Source organism: Humulus lupulus, chromosome 3 (genome assembly GCF_963169125.1).
Source record: "Humulus lupulus chromosome 3, drHumLupu1.1, whole genome shotgun sequence".
Classification (NCBI taxonomy): Eukaryota; Viridiplantae; Streptophyta; class Magnoliopsida; order Rosales; family Cannabaceae; genus Humulus; species Humulus lupulus.
Genome location: NC_084795.1, coordinates 126,353,542 through 126,373,340, shown reverse-complemented (window position 1 = coordinate 126,373,340; position 19,799 = coordinate 126,353,542). Strand labels below are relative to the sequence as shown.

Below are 19,799 nucleotides of genomic sequence, written 5' to 3'. Positions count from 1 at the left end.
CTTAATTTGAAAACTTAGTTCGTGTTAATCTTTATCAATATCTCGTGCTCTTTAGGAAGAACAACGATCAATAGATTTAAATTAACTTCTAAGTTTTATGACCTGGTTGTATCCAGGGTACAGCTTAGTTCGCGTTAATTTTCATCAATATCTCGTGCTCTTTAAGAAGAACAACGATCAATCAATTTAAATTAACTTCTAAGCCTTTTAAGGCGACCTGGTTATATCCAAGCACCATATGCCCCCCAAGTAACTGGGAAAGGGTCTTTCGTCGTTACTTAAGATTACACTCGTAAATATGTACAATCATAAACGAAAAGTCAATTCTCATTGCGTAATACATAGAAAATGGCCTTTAAGGCCTTACAAGGAAATCATTGGTAATATCTCTTCAAATGGATGGCGTTCCAAGTCCGTGGGACTACCCCTCCATCAAGCCGAGCTAATTTATAAGTTCCCTCTTTGATGACCTCGATGACTTGATATGGTCCTTCCCAGTTCGTTCCCAATACTCCATCTTTGGGATCCTTCCCGGCTAAGAAAACTCTTCTGAGGACCAGGTCGCTAACGCTAAAGGCGCGCTTCTTAACTTTTGAGTTGAAATAGCGAGTGATCTTCTGATGATAATGGGTGAGCTGGAGTTGCGAATCTTCTCATCTTTCATCAATCAAGTCTAAGGAAGTGCAAAGTAGCTCATGGTTGCGATCCTGGTCGTATGACTGGACCCTATGTGAAAGTACCCTAATCTCCACAGGGAGGACTGCCTCACTCCCGAAGGTCAGGGAGAAAGGAGTATGACCCATAGGAGTCCGAAGCGAGGTCTGGTATGCCCAGAGAACCTGGGGGAGCTGTTTTGGCCAGACCCCCTTCGCTTCGTCTAGTCTCTTCTTGAGGCTCGCCTTTAACGTCTTGTTGACAGCCTCGACCTGGCCGTTCGCCTGAGGATAGGCCACGGAGGAGAAACTTTTCACAATTCCGTACCTCTCACAAAACTCGGTGAACAGGTCGCTGTCGAACTGAGTCCCATTGTCGGAAACAATCTTCTTGGGCAGCCCGAATCGGCAGATAATGCTCTTAACCACGAAGTCAAGGACTTTTTTGGAAGTTATCGTTGCCAAAGGTTCTGCCTCAGCCCACTTCGTAAAGTAGTCGATGGCCACCACGGCATAACGGACCCCGCCCTTTCCAGCAGGGAGGGCGCCAACCAAGTCGATCCCCCAAACTGCAAACGGCCATGGGGACGAGATCATCTTCAGCTCGACTGGGGGAGCTCAGACAACTGTGGCGAATCGCTGGCACTTGTCGCACTTCTTCACATATGAGATCGAGTCCTTGGACAGAGTAGGCCAGTAATATCCTTGCCTCAGGATCTTCAAGGCCAAGCTTTGCCCCCCAGTGTGATCTCCACAAAAACCCTCATGCACTTCCTGCAGAATGGCCTTTGCTTCGTCTGGAAGAACACATCGTAGGAGAGGTAGGGAGTGCCCACGTCGGTATAACACCCCATCTACTATAGTATACCTAGGAGCTTGATACAGAACTCGCCGCACATCATTACGCCCTTCAGGTAGTTTTCCCTCGACGAGATACTCAAGGATGGGGGTCATCCAGGTCGGCTTGGCGTCGATCATCTCGACCTCCGTCCTGACTTCTTCTATACTTGGTTTCTCCAAGAATTCTATCGGCACCAACCCCAAGGTCTCCGTCTCCCCGGAGGTGGCGAGCTTGGCAAGAGCGTCCGCGCTGGCGTTCTGCTCCCGAGGTATCTGCTCGATCGAGCCTCGCCTGAATGCAGACAGCTCAACTTTTACCTTTGCTAGGTAGGCAGCCATCTTGGGTCCTCGTGCTTGATATTCGCCCAAAACCTGGTTTACCACGAGCTGGGAGTCACTGAAGCACTGGACGGAGCTCGCCTTCAGCTCCTGGGCTATCCATAGCCCGGCCAACAAAGCTTTGTACTCGACCTCGTTGTTGGAGGCCTTGAATCCGAATCTCAGCGCAGAGTGGAATCTATGTCCCTCAGGGGATAACAAAATGATTCCAGCTCCGGAGCCGTTCTCGTTGGATGAACAATCCACGAAGATCCTCCACGACGCCTGGGACGAGGTGACTTGGGGTGAGTCTTCTGTAGGATCCTCCCAGAATCCTGTGCACTCTGCTACAAAATTGGCCAGGGCCTGACTTTTTATAGCAGTTTGCGGAGTGTACAAAATCTCGAACTGACTGAGTTCGACGACCCACTTTAACAGACGTCCCGATGCTTCAGGTTTTTGCAAAACCTGCCTTAAAGGCTGATCGGTCATGACGTGTATTGAGTGGGACTGGAAGTACGGCCTGAGCTTTCGCGAGGCCGTGATAAGGTAGAACACCAATTTCTCCATCAACGGGTACTAAGATTAAGCTCTGAGAAGTCTCTTATTGATGTAGTAGACTGGCTTCTGAATCTGATCTTCTTCTCGGACTAATACGGCACTGGCTGCATCCTCCGTGATAGCCAGGTAGAGAAAAAGAGGCTCTCCTGCTTTTGGTTTGGATAGTACGGGTGGCTCGGCCAGATGTGCCTTCAGGTCGAGGAAAGCGCTTTCGCACTCTTCTGTCCATTTGAACTTCTTATTTCCTCGGAGCAGGTTGTAGAATGGCAAGCACTTATCGGTGGATTTTGAAATAAACTGATTGAGGGCTGCCACCCTTCCTGTCAGGCCTTGGACATCTTTGCGCGACCTGGGTGAGGGAAGCTCGAGCAATGATCTGATCTTGTCGGGGTTTGCCTCGATTCCTCGGGTATTGACGATGAAACCCAGGAATTTTCCCGATGTGACTCCAAAAGTGAACTTCTGCGGATTAAGCCTCATGCCATACTCCCGTAGTATCTTGAAGCATTCTTCCAGGTCGGAAACATGGTTATCAGCAGTCTTTGACTTGACTAGCATATCATCAACGTACACTTCCATGTTCTTCCCGATTTGGTTTGCGAACATTCTGTTTACTAACCTTTGATACATAGCACCGGCGTTCTTCAGCCCGAAGGGCATGACCTTGTAACAATAAACGTTAGTCGGGGTCATGAAGCTAGTGTGCTCCTGGTCCGCCGGATTCATGGCGATCTGATTGTAGCCTGAGTACGCATCCATAAAGGACATGAGCTCGTGCCCCGCCGTGGCATCCACCAATTGTTCAATCCTTGGCAATGGAAAACAATCCTTAGGGTAGGCTTTATTCAGGTCAGAGAATTCGATGCAGGTCCGCCACTTCCCGTTAGGTTTCGGGACCAGCACGGGGTTGGCGACCCAAATTGGAAACTTTGCTTCACAGATAAAGCCGCATTTCTTGAGCCGGGCTACTTCTTCCTATAAGGCTTCAGCCCGGGTTATTCCTAGGCGTCTCTGCTTCTGGGCCTTTGAAGGAACACTTTTATCCAGATGAAGGGTGTGCATGATGACACTCGAGCTGATTCCCACCATGTCCTCGTGCGACCATGCAAACACATCCAGGTTGTCCTACAGAAATCTAGTCAGCTCCGCCTTCCTCTTGCTGCAGAGGTTTTTCCTGAGCTTGACCATCCGTGAAGGGTTCTGCGGGTCGACGCTCACTTCTTCGAGCTCCTCAATAGATTGGAGCTCGGACCTGTCCTCACCTATTCGGGGGTCAATATCCTCACTTAAGACGATATTTTCCCCTTCGGCGCTTTGAGGTTTTTCAATCTCAGGATCAGCTAAGGGTTCCTGAGATTCCTCTCCACCACCTTGGATGGCCATTGCTAGCTGCCCGGGTTTCGATTTTCCCTTCATGGAAATACTGTAGCATTCCCTGGCAGCGAGCTGATTGCCATGGATAGTGTATATTCCCGTGGAAGTAAGGAATTTCATCGCGAGGTGGTGAATGGAAGTGACGGCCTCAAAGGTTATGAGTGTAGGTCGTCCCAAAATTGCGTTGTATACGGCGGAGCAATCGATGACCACGAACTCGAGGAGTTTGGAGACTGTCCGAGGTCCTTCTCCTAGGGTGATCACTAGCTCGATAGTCCCTATAGCCGCCGATCCTTCTCCCGAAAAACCATACAGCATCATGGAGGTCGCCTTCAGCTCGGCGACAGTCAAACCCATCTTCTCTAGCGTGGACCGGAATAGAAGGTTGACCGAGCTCCCATTATTGATCAGCACCCTCCTAACCCTCCAGTTAGCGAGCTGAACTGCTACGACCAGAGGGTCGTTATGAGGGAACTGGACATGGTCCGCATCTTCTTCTGTAGAAATGATCGGTTGCTTCTCCAATCGCTGCTGCTTTGGCAAGCGCTGCTCCGGGACGAACTCTACTCCATTATGCACCTTGAGTTCGTTCACGTACCTTTTCTGGGCACCCCTGCTCGTGCCAGCGATATGCAGACCTCCAGAGATGGTGGATATCTCCCCTCCTATCACGGAAGGAGGGACGTCCTGATCTACCCGAGACCCGGGCTGACTGGCCGGGACTTCTGGAGCAGGTCGACTTGCTGGAACCCTGTTCCGCGCGTACTGGGCTAAGGGGCCGGCTCGGATGAGAGTCTTGATCTTTCAAATGCCTACAATCATCAGTATTGTGGCCAACATCGTTGTGAAAAGGGCAAAACTTGGAGGTATCTCTCTTCCCCTTTTGGTGCTTCAACGACTCAGGCCTCTTCCAGGGGAGGCGAGTAGATTTGACTAGGAAGATATTCTCCCTAGACTGGGTGAGCTCTGTATAAGTCGCGTAGACGGGCTTAAACTTGTCTACGAACTTATTCTTCTTTTGGCCGTGCTGGCTGCCCTCGCCATTCCCCTTTCTTTTGCCTCCACCGAGCTGGTTGTTCTGTGTGATGTTTTAGGTCGCTGCTGCAGCAGGCTGCTCAGGGACCTGGCTGGTTCCTGCAGCTGAGGCTTCGGCCTCCTCCAAGTTGATCCATTTCTGGGCCCTGTTAAGGAATTCGTTCACCGATCTAACTCCCTTTCATTGTATATCTTTCCAGAGTTCCCCTCCGACGAGGATTCCAGTCCTCATGGCCATGAGCTTGGAACTGTCATCCGCGTCTCTGGCCTGAGCAGCGACGTTTGCGAACCTGCTCAGGTAAGCCTTCAGAGTTTCGTCGGGCTGCTGCCTTATGTTAGCCAGAGAGCCGGCCTGATCGCGGGCTGCATGGGAGGCTCGGAATGCCCTTTTGAAGTCAGCCGAGAAAGTTTTCCAGGAGCTAATTGACTGTCTTTTTCCTTACTTGAACCACTGCCTGGCTGGTTCAGTCAGGGTGGAAGGAAAGATTAAACACCTCAGCTCGGGGCCAATGTTGTGGGCCATCATCAGGGTGTTGAACATCCCCAGATGATCCGACGGATCTCCGTCTCCATTGAACTTAGACAGGTGCGGCATACGGAAACCAGGTGGGTACGCCGTTGCTGCTATGCTGGGGGCGAAGAGCTCCATCTCGTCCCCCGAATCGTACTCATCTTTCTATTTCCCCAACAGGAGCTTCCTCATCAGCTCCTCCATCTGGGCCAGGCGCTCAAGGGTTTGGTCCTGATTTCCTTGGTTATTCCGGGGTTGTTCAACAGCTCCGAATCCATTGTACATATTTGGTGGGTTATTGCCCCTCCTATCTTGAGATAGGTTATTTGGGGCATTCCTGCCGTTACGTACTTCGGACAGGCCCCCCCCTGAGCGAGCATGGCTGTCGCCTCCTGCTGGCTCCCCTCTATGAGAGTTAAGGCGATCTCGCAGGTCGCCCCCTTGGGTGGCTCGAGGGCTTTGTGCCGAACTTAGACGCTGACGCAGGTCTCCGCCAGAGAGGTCGCTCCGGTGACTGCCGGTCCAGTAGCTCCTGTTAGATAGGCTCGGAGTCCGCCTTTGGTGGTGAGGATCTGGGCTTTCCCTTGGCGCCCTGCTTCGTCAGGAGGGCCCTGCGGAAGGTGGGTCTCTCCTGCTACTTCCATAGGCTGGAATATCTCGAACGGGCCGAGGAGGAGATGGGTATCTTATTGGAGAGGGAGGATGCCTGACCGGAGAGGCGATCCTGGTTCCGTCAGGCCGGAAGAGGTTAGGTGGGGCCCTCTCGGCCCTGCCAACCTGCGGGTCCCGCGCCTGGCGATCAGGACGAGGCGTAGGACGGCTGTTGGGGACGGGCTGATGCTGCAAGCCCTCCCCGGTTCTCCTTCTGGAATTTCCTCGGGCTCTTATGGGCGCGCTCGAGGCCGGTTGGGAGCTAGGAGTTGAAGTTCTAACCGAACGACTGTACTGCTGTTGTCCGGCTCTAGGCATTTCTCCGAAGTTTGCCTCTCGATGGTGCGATGAAGGAGTGGAGTTGGCTGTCAGAAGTCTGTCCGAGCAGCTATGCCTGGACCGATTACCCCGGCAAGACTTAGGAGCCTCGCCTTGCCTTTCTCCGACGTTAGCGTTGGTTGTGAGAGGAGGTAGTCGGGCCAGCACGTCTTTGATCTGCTGATTAGCTATTGCTAGCTGGCTCCTCAGCTGAGCATTCTCCATCTCCACCGCAGTGTAATAACATGGGTTTGGATTAGGTGGCCGGGGCACCGAACTTCCAGTGTCATCTTGGCCCGCCAGCTGTTTTCCTGGCCGCTGTTGGACTTCAGGAATTTGTTCGTCGGGGATGGCGACATGACGAGCCTCCTGCCCATCATGTTGTTCCGTCTCGTTACCGTGTATGGATCGAGTAGTCACCATGGTTGGATGTTTGCGACAGCACCAATCTAACTTGCTCTCAATGAAAGCACCAATCTGTTGACGCAGTTCTTCGCCAACAGGTAATTAAGAAAAGAAAGAGAAAGGGATTAGTGCTTATGTTGAACCGAAATAGATGAATGATCTTGGAAATGGAATGGTGACACAAAATACGTTTTTAGGTGGTTCAAAGGTTAAAATCCTTCTACTCCACCAGTCAGTATTATTGCTATATACTGGGTATTCTTTTACAGGGTATTTCTTACAATATAGAATCCAACCCCTTATAACTCCCAGAGTCTCCATATTTATAGGAGAAGACACCTGAGAGTTGGTAAGAAGGTCATCCCGTGACCTTCTTACCTATCATGTCAACTCTGGGACATTCATGATTAATTCCTAAACCTGACACATAAGTGTGGTCAAATCAATAGGTAAGGGGATAATGGGCCGCACGGCCCAACCCAGTCGTGGGTGTCTGAATACGCACGCTCCTGCTGTGTGTCCGAGATGTCAAGGGTATATCAGACACGTGATGTCTGATATATCCACGTTTACCTTGCGTGGTTGACTTTATAAAGGGTCACAACCTCCAACTCTAGCTCGTATCACGAGCTGGATGATTCCCTCGACCTGTGGTCTTCAGAGTCCAGACTCCGTCCTTAAGCAATCTTGGCGAACCCTTGGGTTACCTTGAGCTAAGGAGGTAGGATCTTATGATAGCAGCTCCGGTCTTGGGGATGTCCACATGGTAGTCATGATTAGGCCGTATCTCGGCTCGTTAATCAGCCCGTGGAAAAATCAGGGCGTATACACTCAAATACAAAAAAAAATCAATCTCAAATTTCCCATTATTTCTTCTTTTGAGAGAATTTATGAACTTGATTTTTTTTTCTAATGATACTACACTCCCCCAAACTTATTTATTTGTATTTCAATTGGAATGTAGTTCATTTTCAATATATATTTTTTTCACATTTTCTCTTGACACAAATTTCTAAATATAAACGTACTTATATGACAGATTTTGTTGTCATTTTCCTTTTATATTGTAACACGGGGCGGGGCTAAACTTATCAGGTCGGATCGGATCTTTTGCTGGACGGGGCCATGTTTGCTAATATTTCTATTCTAGTAAATTTTACAAAACAATAGTGTGTTTGGAAACGAACAGTTGAAAGTCTTACCACACTGACGGCCAGAGAAGCAAAAATCTACTAGCAGAAGCGAGAACTATCATATTCTATCTAATCGCCGGTGACAGTTACGGTGTCTCCCGTTTCCGCAGCCAGAATCCCAGAAATCTTTCAGCTGTTTCATCCCGAAACGTCTCGATAAAAGAGACCAGGAGCAGAGAAAAATGGCATTTAGAGGAAGAGGAATGGTTAAAAACATAATGAAAAAGGTGGGAGAGAATAACTTGGCTCCGGGAGTGAAGGACTCCCTGAAAAAATATGTACCCGACTCTAAAATCGTAATGGGTCGGGCCAAACGGGGCATCTTCGCCGGTCGCCACATTCGCTTCGGCAATAGCGTCAGTGAAGACGGAGGAAACAAGTGTGTTCTCTTGATTTCATTTCTGTTTCTGGGTTTTTCTTAATTTTTTTTAATGTGAGTGCGTTGTTAATAGTCAGCTGTTCTTTTGTGAAAGGTTTCGATAACGAATCAGGACGATTTATGGATTTGAACTTTGATTTTACTTTTACTTTGTCAAGTGATTTGTCGTGTTGTGTCAATAGTAATTTGATGGTGCAGTTCCAGAACCATGTTGGAATTGGATTTTCTCATTTTAATATTCATTGGCTTTGAATTTGTAACTGTTGGTTGAAGTTTGTATTGGAGCAAACTAAAGGAATGTGTTTTAAAACTAAAACTTTCAAGTTTTGGAATGATTTGGTGGACATAGTTTTCAGTTTTGTTGACTAGGGATATTAAAGATTAGAGAAAAGTACTGAGTGTATTTTGGAACTTGATTCTGTCATTTAAGATTCCATTGTTGAATTATAATGTTTGGTTTCTTCAAGGATAGGCCGAGATGTGTGTGCTAGCTACGTTTTCTGGTACAGGATTGTAAGAAAACCAATTTGTTGCAGTCTGGCTTCTATAATCTTGTGGAGTTGAATAGTGATTGTTTTATCCGTATAAGAGATATGTAGAAGTAGTCACATTCTGAGTTATGTGGGTTGCACCTAGTCACAGTGTCCCCTGAGCATCCAATTTCACCTCACGAAAGTGTGTTATGAATTTCTACAAGATTTTTACATGGTTTTGTTTTTGTGTTTTTAGTAAATATTTTGAATCTTGGAACCCTGAATGTTAGCTCATAAAAACTCATTTATAGATCAGTGGATGACTTTTGGAAACATTCTATGAGTCCATCGAATGTCTTGGAATTTACTTTGTATATTTGATTTTGAATGTTTGTATGTGCTAATGTTTTTGTTTTGCAAAGCCAAGTGGTATTTGGCAAACCTTTTCATATAAATTGTCTGCAGTCCAACTGAAATTTCCCCTTGCTATCAAAATGTTTAACTAGTGTTGCTGCAAAAGTGGTCTTCTGAAGTCTCAAGTTCATTGAAAAACGAATCTTGCTTTATGATAGCAAATGTTGTTTTGGAAGATTCAGCTTGATGCATAGTGCATTTACTTTTACTATTTATTTACTTTATTAATTCTTATCAAGTACTTCTGATGTGAATTGTTTGTTCCATGAACACAGGTAGTCTTCTTTGCAATTGTTATCCCACCACTTGCTTTCAGTTTTCTTGTATATAATGCTTATGTTTTGCTCAATGTTCCAAGGATTTCTTTACACAATTTACATAACGTAGATGACTGTTAAATCCAAAACAGGATAATTTGCTCTATTCAGCGTAGCACTATCAAGTTCTGTTTTCCCAAAATAATGAAAAGATGTATAATGACTTGCCTTCTTTTTGTGACTACAGGACAAGGAGGACATGGAAACCAAATGTCCAGGATAAGCGACTTTTTAGTTACATCCTAGACCGTCATATTCGAGTCAAAGTGACAACCCACGCCCTTCGTTGCATAGACAAGTCTGGTGGGATTGATGAGTACCTTTTGAAAACACCTTACCGCAAGATGGACACAGAAATAGGTCTGTTCTGGAAAACCAAAATTGAGAAGCTTTATGGAGAACTTGGGAACACTGAGGTTCTCTTCTTTTCACCCGAGGATGAAGCCAAGTTCGAACAGGAATTCAAAGAAATGAAGATAACTGAGAGGGCAGCTCGTAGTGAAGCTAGAAGAAGGGCGTCTGGTTGGCCAGATAAGCTAAAGCAGATTGAAGGAGGAACAGACGCTGAAGAAGGGGACTCACATGATGTTGGAGATCACGCAGATCATGAGAATGAAAAAGTTGCTAATTTCTAAGTCTTGATGTTGCTTAGAATTCATATTAGATGATATTTGTTTTTGTTTTCTCTAAAATTTCTATATTTTTGTTTTCAGTAGAATGTGTTGAAAATGTCTACAATTTTGTTCAAATACATTATGCAATATGGATATGGTGTGCTTGAAAATGTAATGGGGTTGTTAGCTTTTTCGTTTGTCTTTCGTTTTAGACAAAAAGTAGCTTTATTTGTACCTATCCAACTCTTTCTGCCATTGGCATTTCTTGTTTGAGGCATATCGATTCCCTAGAAGTGCCTACTACTACACCACACTACACTTGGCTCTACACATTTACAAGCTAACCCTCGGCAAAGCTAGGAGACTTCAATTTTCGAATTTCTAATGTAGTTAAATAACATGAGCAAACAATAATTTCCAACACATAATCCAAAATCACTATAAATGCATATAAGAGAAATCTAAATCATAATTCTATAAATCATTTGCTAAATTAAAAAATAAGATAAACACAAGATCAGAAGCACTAACCTGAAGCCATTGTTGGAGATGATACAGAGAGGGTTGTGATCTTGCAAGAAATCAGTTTCTCTGTGTATTTCTCTGCGATGGGGAAGGAGAGAATACGAGTTGTTCTGTTTCTTGGGGACCACAACCGTATATATTAACTAATAACAATATCAGTTTTGGATATTTATAATTTGACCCCTCATCAAATTATAAATACGACTTATGGTTTCTACACATTTATTCCATGACATATTAATACCCCATGATATTAATAATACCATAATTGGTCACTTTATTTTTTTATCAAACTTTATAATAGCAGCGTACATTAATACATATGTGCCCATAATAGGATTTTAAATCCAACAATCTCCCACTTGGGCAACATATGTTTCCTTATAAATGTACAACTTTATGAGCTCAAAATTTGCTATTACAAAAAAAAAGTATTCTTTACCAATCTCGTCTATCAACCGTATCTATATAGGATTAAAGTAGTTTGTCATATTAATCACGACTAAACCCATCAATGGTCACATATACATATATAGTCAAATGACATAGATTAATCATGGATGTGTAGCATGAAAATTATATGCAATGTGAACCAAGCATGTCTATTTTCAACTGCCAAACATGACAAAACAGAGTGAATACCCTGAATACTTCATTCTAATAAAAAATAACCAAATACATTAATATCTCAAACAAACATAAAACAAATAAAAAAAAAAATACAAACTCCCACTAAATCATGATGTCCTCGAACAGTACAACACACATATGAGCAGTGTGCTCATGAAAGACCTTGGGTGATAATCCCTTTGTGAGCGGATCCGCTATCATGGAGTTTGTCTCAATGTGCTCTATGGATATCTATCCACTGTGCACTCTTTCTTCCACAACTAGGAACTATATGCCAATATGCTTTGACTTGGATGACCTCCTTTTGTTGTTGGAATACAACACTACTGACTTATTGTCACAAAATAACTTGAGTGATCTTTCTACATTCTCCAAAATGCACAACCCAGTGACAAAGTTACGCATCCATATTCCATGATTTTATGCCTCATAGCATGCTATAAATTATGTTGCCATAGTGAAAGAAGCTACGAGTGTTTGTTTGGCACTTCTTGTAGCGTCCCAAATTTTCTAATATGGTGTAGGGCCTTGATTAGCATGCCGGGAGGGAAATAACATATTTAATTATGTTAATATGTGAATTAAATGATTATGTGATTAGAAATGCATGTTTAGGTGAATTAAATAGGCATGTGGGCCCCATTTGGTTATTAGGGGCATATTTGTAATTTTAGCCCGTTGAGGGCATAATTGTGATATATGTGTGCACTGTGATTGATACCACGAGTGTGTGGTGATATATTTATCATGGGTGATCCGAGACGGTCCTGGGGAGCGGAATAGCTAACTAGTCACAACAGGGTCGAATACTTGGCTTGGGAGGAGCCTAGGGGTATTTTGGGAATATAGTATGTGTTTGGAAATTACCAGGTAAAGAGTAGTAATTTAGTAATTATATGGTCATGTCGGGATTAAATGGGGATTTATAGGAACACTCGAGGGTTTAGCGGGATGTGGCAATTGACGGGATTGCTCTTGGTGGCATTGAAGGATTTAGGATAGTCTTGAGGGAATTTTGGACTTTTAGCTAGAAGACAAACTTGGAATTATCTTAGAATCTAGAACCTAGTTAGAAGGAAAATAAGAAAGTGAACACTAATCTCAGCTCTAAGTCTCTCTCTCTATATCTCACAGTTCTCTCTTCCTCTCTTGGTGCTTGGAGGTTTTGATTAACTTTGAGGATTTTAGACTAAGATCTTTAAAGAATTGAAAGCTTGCTGTGGTTGGGTTTAGCTCAAGGGTGAAGATATCACAGAGGTTTTCAATGAGGCTCAGGTTAGAGGACTGTGCTCGGGATCGCGGTACTCAGACAGCTCGGGATACAGGTAAGAAAATTATTGTACCCGTAGAGCAGGGCATGGCCCTATTGTTTGTATTTCAGGGCGCGACCCTATTTTTTATGTTTAATATACGTGTCAATGTTTGTGAATGTTATGTATGTTTATTAATGAATGGTGAGGGCCAGGAACGGCGAAGGCCGGGAACGACGAAGGTAAAAAACGAAAAGAGGTCGGGATCGGTGTTCAGCATGATGAGTGCACGCCGCTAGGGTGAGACCCTCCAAGGGTGCTGTATCCACCCGCTCAGTGAAGACTGCGAAGCTAGGGCCTGGTAAAGCACCTGGGTTGGCGTAGGTCATTACTATTGGAATAGCTTATACATGATCTTTATTTATTTTCATGTATATCTAATATTAAACAAATTAATACGAGATAGCCTAAAACATTTCTCTAAAATTGAATTCAAAGAGAAAAAAAGAATAGAATACTTACAGTATACGCAGCGGAATTAAAGAGTCATTCCTTCAGTTTCTCTAACTCTTGTATCCTCTTTGTCGCAGAGTATTATCAAGAAACTGAACCGATCTTCTATTTTCTTCACAATCTTCCAATGTATCCTTAAAACCACCTAGACTAGTGTGGGAAATTCTCAACACATGAGATAGATATAGAGATAAGAAGAGAAAATAACAAAGAGGCTTAGAAAAGGACTTGTGTTTAGAGAGATTCTAAAACTATCAGAAAATCTGACTTGTGACTTATGTTTTGACTTCTCTCTAAGTACTCCTTCTATAGACTCAATTAGGCCATTTAATTTAATTAAAAAATCAATAAAATAATAGCCATTTTGAAGCCCTAGGTAGAAATTATCATGGGCTATAGGCCCGTGAAATTTCTCATTTGATTATAAGCCCATTGGACTTAAAATCAAGGCTTGTATTATTTTCTATTGATGTAATTAATTAAATAATTATTTAAATCCTTTATCAAATTAATTATTTATAATTTGAACATTGATTTAAATTTATTTATTAATTTAGATACCAATTTATCTTAATTAATAAATCAGCCATAATTTCTCTTTTCTTCTCAAAATTACACAACTCTGTGAAACTATCCAAAATTGACCTGGTCAACTTTGATAATTCTAATTGATGATTAAATCAATTAATTGAGACTATTTAGATGATTTTATCCAAGGTACAATGGGGACCATGGGCCTATGAAATCAAGCTCCAATAAGTTATCATAAATCTAACAAATAAATTTACAACTTATTAATTCCTCGTGACTCCACTATAGACTCGGAATTGCACTATTGAATTCATAGAACGCTCTATAACAAATATAGATACGCTATTAATTATCCATTGTTACAACCATAATTGTCACTCAATCCTCTATAGACGGTCTACAATGAGATAGGACTAAAATACCGTTTTACCCCTCATTGTATTTTATCCTTAAAACACTTAGTTCCTTGTAAATGATATTTCAGTAAACTAATTTAATTATTGAAATGAGATCTCTATCATTTAACATCTTGAACCAAACTAAAAGGAAACCATCGTTTCACTTCTTCATCAGAAGCTATAGATGTTCATATCTATGATTAACACTCCCACTTAATTATACTATCGAGTTCCCAAGATGTAAGTATGGGCTAGTCCGTAGGGTAAGCTGGTAACGAATAAGTCAAAGAACTCAAATAATACAATCAGTTAGAATACTAACCACTCAGAATTGAGATTGAATTGACCTATGGTCAACTATATGATATGACTAGAATGGATAATAACGGTATGTTTACTTATCTTATCAGCTGTCAATATCGGTCCTGTCCGATGTAACAAATACATCCGATCTTTTCTACTTTGCTAATGTTCTGGAAAGAACATAACACTGTAATGTGTAAGTAGATCATATCGTAGATTGGAAAGTCAGTGTAAATCCTATGCACTAACTAATCTTAGGACTAACTTATTTTGAACATATAATCATATTTATATTCCACTGTGATTACGTCACTATAAATAAGATTAGCTATATGCTCGGGATTTAATAGAAGTTTATATTAAACAAATAATCATGAAAATAAAACATGTGAGCAAAGTGATTAACCAAGTCAAAAAAGGATTTCTATTCTTTTATTGATAATAAAATGAGATTACAAAGAATTTGGGTTTTAATTAGGGCATAAAACCCCAACAATTACATCTTTAGTCTGTCGACTGTTTTGTTGTATATTGTTGGATTGATATGTAATATGTTATATGTTGAGTTTTCTTGCTGGGCTTCAGCTCACGGGTGCTCTATGGTGCATGTAAGGGCAAAGGAAATGTCGACCAACCATGAGATCGGAGAGCGTGAAGCGATGAGTACATGTTCGGCATACCTGGCTGCCACGTCTAGGGTTAGTTTGGGAAATGTACTATAATGAACTAATTTTTCACCTAGGTCGAACGTAATTATATTTTTGAGTTGTAATATAATTTCTAAATAGTTTTTTTGGATCCCAACTGTATAACTTTTTCATGATTTCAATGAATGTCCAAATCTTTATAATTTACGTCATTAAACGAGTTTTATTTCAATTTAGTCCCATTTTAAACCTAAAACCTTGATTAGCGAGTGAATGGCACATTTATAACACACCTAGTAACAACTCTAAGGTAGTAGGGCGTTACACTTTTTTTTCCAGGATATAGCTCCTCTAGCTAACAGATAAATATAGCATGATGTACACTTTCTATTATCTTGGCACCAATCGAAATCAGAATTAGAATACCCTATGACCTTCAAATGATTCGATTTCCTATATGTGAGCATATAATCTTTTTTTCTCTGGAATTATCTCATAACACTCTTGATTGCTATCCAATGGTCCATACCAGGGTTGCTCAAATATCTGGCCAACATGCCAACAATATACACAATATTCGAATGCGTACATTCTTGAGCATACATTAGACTCCGCAACACTGATGCATAGGGAATCTTTTGCATTTCCTAAATTTTAAGGTTACTTGTAGGACACTGACTAAGACTGAATTTATCTCCTTTGGAAACAGGGGTATCTCCTGGTCTACAATCTTGCATGTCGAACCTTTTGAGTACCTTATCGATATAACTGTTTTGTGATAATAAAAAAATACCCCGAAAATGATCTCGATGTATATGAATTCCTAATATAAAAGAGGTGTCACCGAGATCTTTCATCTCAAAATGTTTACACAAAAATCACTTGGATTCGTGCAATAAGCCTATATCATTAGTGGCAAGAAATATGTCATCGACATATAGAACCAGGAATATATACTTACTCCCACTGAACTTGTGATACACACAATCATCAACAACATTCATCTCAAAACTGAATGAGATAATTACTTTACGAAACTTGTGGTACCATTGACGAGAAGATTGCTTGAGTCCATAGGTAGATTTAGTGAGTTTGCAAACCATATTCTTTGGGTCTCCCAACACTAAGTTTTATGGTTGCACCATATAAATTGTCTCATCAATGTCGCCGTTAAGAAATGCTGTCTTAATATCCATCTGATGTAACCTAAGATCAAGATGAGCAACAAGTACCATAATTTTCCTAAAAGAGTCTTTCGATGCAACTGGAGAGAAAGTCTCTGTAAAATTAATGCCTTCTTTTTTAGTATAGTCTTTCGCTACAAGACGTGCCTTATACCTCTCCGCATTACCCTTTGCATCCCTCTTGTTTTTAAATATCCATTTACAACCAATTGGTTTTGCACCTTCTGGTAATGATACAAGTTCCAAAACTTTATTGTCTTGCATGGAATTGTGCTCCTTATTCATGGCATCCATCCACTTTTGAGAGTTAGAACTTTTCATGGCATGATGAAAGTTGATTGGGCCATCTTCCATCATTCTATTGTCATCCTCATGTTCTTGGAGAAATACAATATAATCATCTAAAATAAAACTTCTCCAATCTCTCATGGACCTCCTTAATCGCATTGGTTCTTGAGGTTGTTGAGTTTGTTCTTCTGGAACAATTGCCTCATTTTGAATAAGGGCTGTTCAACATTTTCTTGTTGAGGTTATGGATTCACTTATTGATCAATGATAGGTGTAGGAACTTGAATATTGTCAAAAGTGATAGTAGAAATTGGGTTTGAATTCAATTCTTCCTCGAAAGCAATGTCTCTAACCTTATTTCTCCCCCCAAACTCAACATCCTAAAAAAATGTTGCAGTTCCCATCTAAAAAATATTCCTAAGTGTGGGATCATAATACTTATGGCGCCTTAGATCGCTTAGAATAACCAATAAAGTAGTTGCTCACTGTTTTGGAGTCCAATTTCTTTTCATGTGGCCTATAATTCCTTGCCTCAGCTGGAAATCCCCATATGTGAAAGTGCTTTAGACTAGGCTTTTGACCTATCCAAAGCTCTTGCAGCTGCTTTAGTTGGTACTCTATTGAGAATGTAAGTTGCTGTTTTTAAAGCCTCTTCCCTGAGGGACTTAGGTAAGGTGGACTGAGAAATCATACTCCTTACCATATCCTTAAGAGTCTTATTTCATCTTTTAGCAACGCCATTCATGCTAGGTGATCCTCTCATGGTGTAATGTTGGACAATACCACATTTCTCTAGGAATTTAGCAAATGGTCCTGGACGTTGTTCATCTAAGCCATCATATCTACCATAGTACTCACCACGACGATCAAATTTGACATTTTTAATCCTTTTGTTAAGTTGGTTTTAAACTTCAGCTTCATATGCTTTGAATACATCTAGTGATTGTGATTTTTCATACATGAGATATAGGTACCCATAACATGAGTAATCGTCTATGAATGTTATGAAATATTGTTGACCATTCCAAGATACCATAGGGAATGCCCCACAAATATCTATAGGAATCAATTCTCAGATGTCTGTAGATCTATTTGCACCTAATCTTTAAGTTTTGGTCTTTTTCCCTTAATGCAATCTACACAAACATCAAAGTCTTTGAAGTCAAGGGACTCTAAAATGCCATTAGATACTTGGCGCTCAACTCTACCTTTTGAGATATGACCTAAGCGCTTATGCCATAATGACACTGAGTTTTCCTTATTTAATTTATGTTTAGTACCACGTGATTCCACATGCAAGGTTTCATTATAGGATGCAACTGTTTAAAGCAAATAATTAATTCCACATGCAAGGTTTCATTATAGGATGCAACTATTTCTAGCAAATAATGGTTGTCATAAACATTTAAATAACCAGTTCCAACAACATTTGAATGTAAAGACAAACTACATTGATTATTTAAAAATTAACAGCAAAAGAAGGTAAACCAAGTGTCTTTCAATTCCAAATAAAAACCAATTCCTAGAAATAGATATAGATTTTAGTTTTCATGGATATTTGTTTAAGCCGGGATTTAGTTGGAAACTCGTAGAAATAGATATAGATTTTATAAGTTTAACCTATAGTTTAGAAATATTAATTTTAACATAAGGTTTGGATAATATAGCTGGTCCTAGAAATATTATTTATTATAACCTAAGGTCTAGAAAGAATAATTAAGAGTGTGACAATTGTCACAAGCATGTTTATTGAGGATTTAAGCATTTTAGATGAATAAATTAATAAAAGATAGATCTAGAAGCTCTAGAACCTTCCAGCAGCTGTTAGGATCACGTTTTACTTAGTCAAAGTTGTTTTAACAAACTTCAAATATGCTAAAAGTGTGCAAAAACATGTTTAAAATATCAGCATATGCCGATATATCACAGCTATAGGGGTCGATATGTTGCCTACAAAAGATACGGAAAATACGTCGACTTCACATGAACGAAACTATGAAATCTTGGGGCATATGTAGGGGAAATATATCGCCTAGGGTAGGCGATATATTGGCTCTTGGAGAAATTTTTGAAACTTTGTGGATTTCAATTAGAAACAGCCCTCAACCACTTAGACTTGCTCTTGAACATTTTTGACCGAGTTCTGGGCATCTGTTGAACCGAAAATTCAAATATATTCAAAATATATACATTTATTTATTCTTTTAAAAGGGGTTAGTTTCACTCCTTGAACTCTATAAATAGGACCTAATACTCAACCATTTCACTCATCATTCAAGCATTCTTCAGAGCCTCCAAGCTGCTAAGTTTATTCTAGAGAGAAAACACCAGGGTTTGGGATTTAAAAGCTTTTCAATCTAAGCTTTATAAACACTTGGGAAGTAAGATATAGTGAAATTTTGGTATCGAGGTGTAGATCAGAGTTCTAGTCAATTCAAGGTATTCTTATCCTCAGATGTAATCCATCATAGTTCTTTTATTTTCTTTCAGATCCTAACCCATTATTATGACTTTTGGTTAGGTGTTTAAGATTCTTGAAACTTAAGGTTTTCGGTAAGTTTCCATCTTGATGGTTTAGATCTCTTTTTCATCTCCATTTCTTTAGAACTCATGATTTTTACTGTTGATTTTAGGAGTTTTCCAATCCCGTTCTTGTGTCCAATATCCTGGATTTTGGTAAGGAAAATAGGTTAGATTATATGTGTTATGATATGTTTATATGATATGATATGTTATGTGCTATGTATATATGTATAAATATATTTTGTAGTCACTTGGGGCTTATAGTTGCTTAGATAGCAAACCCCAAGATTTTTATCATTATCGTGGATTAGAGTTATGATTTACCCTACCTCGATTAGTAGACAAAGGACCCAGATGGGTTATCATATACTACTTTATGATCTAACCTACCTCGATTAGTAGATTGAGGGCCTAGATAGTTTAATCACATACCACTGTAATGAGTTAATGGCCAGTTATATTGTAGTCCTATATGATATACGTTTTTACGTCATATGTTTTATGATATGGTATTATGATGTATGATATATGTTTTTAATAGATTTTCCTTGCTGGGCCTTAGGCTGATTCCTTTTATTTTAGATGGTGCAGGAAAATGAGCTTGGAAAGCGGGATGGATTCGTGGCAGATTGGAATGTGTATTGGGAATGGATTGATTGAATGGACTGCTGGGAGATCGAGGATGACTTTGTTTCAAGTCTTTTAATTTATGTTCTTATGTTTTTCCGCACATAGTTTTTAAACAATTAATTAAAGTTTATGTTTATATTTTTATGTAAATAGCAATGGGATCCCATACCATATTTTGTATTTCGTACCGTATTTTTGGATTTTTAATAAAGTTATACTATTTTATGTATATATGTATTTCAAATTAGCAGCTATGTACTAGTAGTTTTTAATGGTCCAAGGACTTAGAATTAGTCAGGTCATTACAGTTGGTATCAGAGC

General features: G+C 40.9%; 1 protein-coding gene across 1 annotated transcript; it reads left to right on the top strand.

The window, feature by feature from the left end:
* Positions 1-7,771: 7,771 nt before the first annotated feature.
* LOC133823130 (uncharacterized) lies at positions 7,772-10,248 on the top strand. Its single transcript, XM_062255734.1, has 2 exons — positions 7,772-8,238; positions 9,630-10,248. The coding sequence occupies exons 1-2, from the start codon at positions 8,042-8,044 to the stop codon at positions 10,075-10,077; spliced, it is 645 nt and encodes a 214-aa protein (XP_062111718.1). The 5' UTR covers positions 7,772-8,041; the 3' UTR covers positions 10,078-10,248.
* The last annotated feature ends 9,551 nt before the right edge of the window (positions 10,249-19,799 follow it).